Source organism: Halyomorpha halys, unplaced genomic scaffold, assembly GCF_000696795.3.
Source record: "Halyomorpha halys isolate HHAL.00 unplaced genomic scaffold, Hhal_1.1 Scaffold994.1, whole genome shotgun sequence".
NCBI lineage: Eukaryota > Metazoa > Arthropoda > Insecta > Hemiptera > Pentatomidae > Halyomorpha > Halyomorpha halys.
In genome coordinates this window covers 364,670-370,943 of record NW_027115041.1, presented here as the reverse complement: position 1 = coordinate 370,943, position 6,274 = coordinate 364,670, and the positions used below count along the sequence as shown (strand labels likewise).

General features: G+C 27.8%; 1 protein-coding gene across 1 annotated transcript in view; it reads right to left on the bottom strand.

Annotated features, from left to right (window-relative positions):
• Positions 1 to 570: 570 nt before the first annotated feature.
• Positions 571 to 6,274, bottom strand: part of Coq8 (ubiquinone biosynthesis protein COQ8, mitochondrial) — a 12,671-nt gene continuing 6,967 nt past the window's right edge. The window contains exons 8-12 of the mRNA XM_014431675.3: positions 5,521 to 5,661; positions 4,151 to 4,353; positions 3,894 to 4,046; positions 2,630 to 2,805; positions 571 to 1,371 (exon numbers count right to left, since the gene is read on the bottom strand). Of these exons, the coding sequence (XP_014287161.1) occupies positions 1,272 to 1,371; positions 2,630 to 2,805; positions 3,894 to 4,046; positions 4,151 to 4,353; positions 5,521 to 5,661 (773 nt within the window). The 3' untranslated portion in view covers positions 571 to 1,271. The remainder of the gene's footprint in view (positions 1,372 to 2,629; positions 2,806 to 3,893; positions 4,047 to 4,150; positions 4,354 to 5,520; positions 5,662 to 6,274) is intronic.

Sequence of the window (6,274 nt, the reverse complement as noted above, 5' to 3'; positions counted from 1 at the left end):
GCATTTATAACAATATTATATAAAAGGCGATTTGTGAAAATTAAGTAATGGAACAAAAATACTTATTACTATTTATCGAAATTTACATCTTGATTTCAACTGAAAAGTATCCACTGGGTGTTTGTTCATCCCTTTGTATCACAGAAATTGACAGCCATGATCCTAATTAAAGCAGCATTAATCAATGTAGGTAATAATCCACGGTAATAGAAGATATCATCAGGTCGGAATTAAAAGTGATCAAGTGATATTATGAAAAGATAAGTTTTAATGAAATCTACCAATACCTGAACCAAATGGATACAAAGGAATCCATCTTCTGAAAAATAACACTTAATCACTTTTGCTTCCTACTTGACCAACCTGATTGACTGTGTTCTTCATAAGTACCATGACTAAATTAGAAAATAGGAAGTACTAAGAGCTCACTCGCTATATAAGTAATTAATTGGAATATTATAATAAATCATTAATTGTTTAAGTTAATGATTCAAAAGTCCATCAGAAAGGAATACTGAAAAATTAGGGAAATTAAAAAAAACAAAAATAATATGACAGTAAACACAAAACTATAAAAAATATTGATCTATATTTGCAAGAACAAAATACATATTCTATATAAACTATAAAAAATTAAAAATTTACTTCACAGCAATCCTAATTAGAAGAGTTGCATTGGATTTCTCTTCTCACTTTAGTCACTTACAGATAAAGCAACAATCTTGATCTTCACTACGAAATTAAAAAAAAAAACAATATGCAGAAACACTCCAGATTGAAATGAGATCAATTAGGCATGAAATCGCCTGATTATTAAGGCATTTATTGAAAGTGTTTCGAGGTGGATTTCGATCATTATGGAATAATACTGAGCAATTAGAAATAGATGATTGTAAACAATGTAATTAATCAGACGGAACTTAATTTGAAACAGTCATCCTGAAACTTTTCTGAATTATATCTATACTAATATATGACACATCAATATCAAATGGAACACGGAAACTTTATAAAATTTAATCTATAGAATAACTAGTAACAACAGTTTTTTCCAAATAATATAACATTTAATGCAAAAAAACAATACTTTTTTGTTTCAATGAATGGTGCAGGGGCTATTATTTCATTTTAAATCATGCCTATAGAGAGAATGCTGATACATTTTCACCTAAGCTACACTAAAATTCATGAGGGTTTCCATTTTGAAAATTGGTAGTGTAGTTTTTAGATGTGTTTTTACTGTTAGTAGCTGTTCAATGATCACTTGATTTTTATCCTGGAACATAGTTATTGTAAACTTCCAGGAACATATCTCGACAATTCATTTTAACTTTCAATTTAGCACAAAGGAGATAAACACCAGAGAGTTTCCTAAAAAAAAAATTATTAGCTAAATTTTTAAAATGAAAACAAATAAATACAGCCACAGCTTGCATTAAAATACAAAGTGGTATAATATGGTAAAAAAATCTTAAAATAAAGCAGCAAAAGGTATAAAATTCTGACAAAACAACAACTCTAGGGAAAAAAATCATTTTTTTACGTGTAAAGGCAGTTCCCGTTTCATGTCACCCCATTATATGTTGTTTTGAGATCATGGCACAAACCAGATCCTGTAAGAATCAGTTATATGTCAAAGAAAATTTAAATTTAAATCATTATGAAAAGAGAATGAATTTTTTAAACTAACAAACCCTTAAAAAATCAATTAAAATGAAAAATAAAGCTATTAAATTAACTTTTAAAAAAGAGAAGAATAAAAAGGAAATAGCCCAAAACAGAAATTCACCCAATTAGTACTTTCCTAAAAACAATCACATCCAATATGAGTGAACATTCCAAGTATTTACTATGAAAATATTTCAAAAATAAGCTTTTATTCCTCACTCTGTAATCTTCGGTAGTTTCCTGCCTTTGTGAAGGATGATATCCCTTAAGTATTTTTAAAAAGGAATGTAACACAAATCTAAGAAAAAAATGAAAGGTCAAGAACAGTACATTTAAACTCATATTTTATGATTTATTGGAGGTTTTTCTTAGATTCTAGCATTTTTTAAACAATTTTATTATTACAGGATTTAGGAAATGAAATTTACTTAACACTCTTAATTAAATGAAATATCCATTTTTCATACTCTGAGAAAGAAATTATGGCTTTGAGATAGCTGAAGTACGATACAAATAATAAATTGTATTAGGCAATTAATGAGTTTATCCGATGATAAAATATTTATTATTTTGTTATAAATTCTAGTCAAGGAAGCAAAATAAATTTCAATTATGTTGCTGAAGATATTATGAGTAACTTTGACCATGATTATATAGAAATAAAAAGTAAAAAGTGTGAATGCCAATAAAGAGGTTATGGTAATGGTAAACAAAAAATATATAGTTGGAATATATCATGCAACTTATGTTGCTTACTAACAAATAAGAATAAACAAAAAATACTAATTCGTGTTAAGTTGACACATTTTATAATACACAAGCATATACTGACTCTCTATAGTATGTATAGTGTATAGTACAGTAAATATGCACCTTGGAGGAGGCTAATGTTTCACTTTTTGTTTTACCCAATATAGCGGCTAAAGAAATTTTATTTCAATAAATTAAAATAGTAACAAACCTATGAAGAGAATATATTTCCTCTGGAGGAGGACATAGCCTGTGGGTGAGTATTGTTGGAACCAATTCAGTAACTCTTTTGGTTGCGTCCTGCCTTCCAAAATCAAACAATTTTGTATCTTTTCTAAATTGTTCAGAGAGTATCATTACTGTTTCAACATGAGCATTTTCCATAGCCTGTGGATAATGTATCAGAAAAATATTAGACATACAAAAAAAAAAAATCAGGGCAGAAATATTTTTAAAATTAGGATTCAATAACAGAACTGATTCAGGAATTATTAGGTGAAAATAAAATATGAAAGTATGTACTTCAAAACATTAACATTACTAAACAATGATCAAAATGGCTAAACACATAGCAGTGATAATAAATACTTTATTGTCTAAATTAAGATTTTCGGACTGATCTAGAAATGATTTTAAATGTATAAATAACCAATTTTCATACATTTCCTATATGGTCCTAGTATTTTTGATACAAAACTTTTTAGGTAAATAATTGCTCCAAAGTTGGCTAATAACTTAACTCCAAACCCATTACACCATTAAAAAAATTTTATTTAATTACAAATTAACTGCTTGGACCAAAATATCTAGATTACTACAACTAGAATAATAATAAACAAATTTGTATAAATGCAAGTGTATAACTTGCATTTATATATTTTACATGATTAGTAGAAATGTGATATAAAATCGGAAGTCTTTAAAGGCCCAAGATTCCTACTGCACCAATCTATGTCTGATTATTAAGGAAAGACAATAACTAAAATTTATTTAATTAAAGTTTATTCAGGAATGGCCAAGGTTAACAAAGTACATATACACACAGCGAGTTCATTCAGGGCAAATAAAAAACTCAAGAAGAGAAAGGGCTCACATCTGTACGAGGTAACAATAGATAAAAACTTGAACAAAATAAATAAAACATGATGTACTGTTACATTTAAAAAAGGTAACATACTCAATTTACAATTTTTACAAAATTCTAATTAAATAGATTTAGAAACTAATCCATATGGAATTGAAAAGGTTTACTGATGACAATCAAGTAATTTTAATGATGAAAAAAAATGCCTAGTATGATGTCATATGCCACTGTATGTATTCTGGAATATGAAATTTTTATTAGATTAATATCATTGGCTCACTTTAACGGGAGATATTAAATGATCTAAATTTAATGAATGAACTACACAACTATTACTGAGATAATTACATTTCATAGCAATAATTAATATTTGAAATAAAACTGATCATACTTTTGATTCGTAACCAGTAAGGAAACCCATTTCTCTGGAAAGTTCCAAAACTCTTTGTCTATCATTATCAGCACCTGCCTTAACGATTTCAATATATTTGTCCATGAAAGCTTTGTCATAAGATCTAGTAGCTCCAAAATCAAGAAGAATCAACTAAAAAAATGAGGTAAGTATCTTTATACTTTCCAAATTTTATAATCTTATTCAGCAAACAAACCTCCATTGGTTATTGTACATTTTTTAATTAACAAACTTACTTTTTTAGACTCAACATTGTAAAAGAAGTTTGACCAGTTGGGATCGGTTTGCATGTAGCGCCAATCAAATAACTCTCTAAGACAAAGGTTCATAATAAGACGGCATATAGTTGTCTTAGTTTCATCATCCAAATCTTCACATTTATCCACTGGAACACCATCAATGAGCTCAGAGGTAAGGACACGAGCAGTACAGAGCTCATCTGAAAAATTATAATGCTTAAATGGAGTGATACTGATATTTTAATAGGTCAATACAAAATACCCCTCAAGTTTATGAGCTATTCCAACTATGCTTCTTGTTGACGTTTCAGATACAAATGATAAAAAAATCAGTAGAAAGACTCTAAGAGTTAGATATATTTAACAAAGCCACCCCTCCTTAATTTTCTGAAATTTCATTTAGAAAATATTTATTGATTTCAAGGAATCAATGTTGAACAATGGCTTTATTACTAGAAGAGAATGTGAATTCTGTTCTTTGGTTGATTGACTTTAAATCAACTGTTGCCAATCAAAGTAAGCTTAGACACCATTAAATAAAGAAACTCAACTTGAGAAATGAAAATACCTATAAAATTACAAACAAAAAGTATATAAGTTGAGTGACTAAACTTATTAAATATCTGGCATGTCTGCCTAATCAACTTTTCTCACCACTTTAGGAGCAAAGCCAATTTCAAAATTTTTTACTGTAAACTTGCTAACATTGGTCCCACTAAGAACTTTTAGTTTAGCTCTATAGACAATTTCATCATAACCTTTTTTTCCTCCATTTAAAGGGGACGCCAGATGATCAATAATCAAAATCGTTGGAGCTGCTTTGGCATTAAAGCCTATTTTTCGGCAATAGCCTCAATAAAGTATAGGTCTAAAACCCTAAGAAATAAGAGAGAAAATTCTCATGAGAAAAATTTTCTTTCCAAAGATTTGTTGAAAACTATACATTAGAAATTTAAGGTGATTGCAATACCTTTATAATCTAGGTTATATGGAGAGAACAAATAAAATAAAATAGAAAATAAATCAGATTCATTCCACCATAAATATTTCTTAATTTAAAACTATTTCAAGGGACTTTACAGTACATGCCTTCTTAAAGAATAGGCCTAATGTTTAGAATTTTAAGAATACCAATAAACTACAAAATAAATAACAAAAAAAAATCCTTAAAATATAGTTACTTTTCTTTTTAAAATCATATAAATTATAATAAAACGATAAAAATATATTAAACTTCAAAAAAATCATTAAAAAAAATTAAAAATTTGTATTTTACAAGGATTCTGTATTTCGTTTAAACTGGGCATTGTGTATTTATTTAAAGTAGTTGGGTGAATAACAATGCTTTCAATAAACCTAAATGTTACCAATAACTTTAGGGACATAGTAGTCTGGGTAAGGATTCACAAGTTCTCTAAACTTCCTGGTACATTCAGCTTCTCTCACATAATCAACCTCCCAAGCAAGTTCTCTCTTGGCGACTTCAATCATCTTCTCTAGAAATAGACCTAAAATTTAAAATAACTATATTATAACGACAATATTAGAAAACAGGCCTAAAATGTAAAAAATATAAAGAGCACAGAGAGAAAATAGCCATAGTCCACAAGTCCTTATAGTCCAGGTCATTCTATTATTCGTAAATGCAACAATGCTCATGCTCTTTTCTCACAGTATAACTGATCTAGGTTAGTTCTTTTTGGAGTGTAAGAGATTTGATCAGTCAATAACTGAAATTATAGCTAGTAATAGTGATTCCACACAATTAGTTTTTGGTAAAAATTAATCTAAAAATAAAGAGCCCTTAATATGCGAATACATAAACATCCACAATGATTAAAGGAAAATTAGGCTCTTAAGTTACAATTTCACACATAAAAAAATAATCTTAAAGAATAAATAAATGTAATAATTTTGATTTACAATATTTTTAAGTAAGTTAAAATTAAAAAAAAAATTTCATCTTTTTCTCTTCTGTAATTTTAATTATAGTTCAATTTGTTGATTCCTTTATTAATTGAGACTATCTAAAATCTTTGTTGACTAGTAACAAGAACCCAAATAACGAGAGTAATGAAAAATACATTATATGTTCCATTATTATTAAAAAATAAATTTATA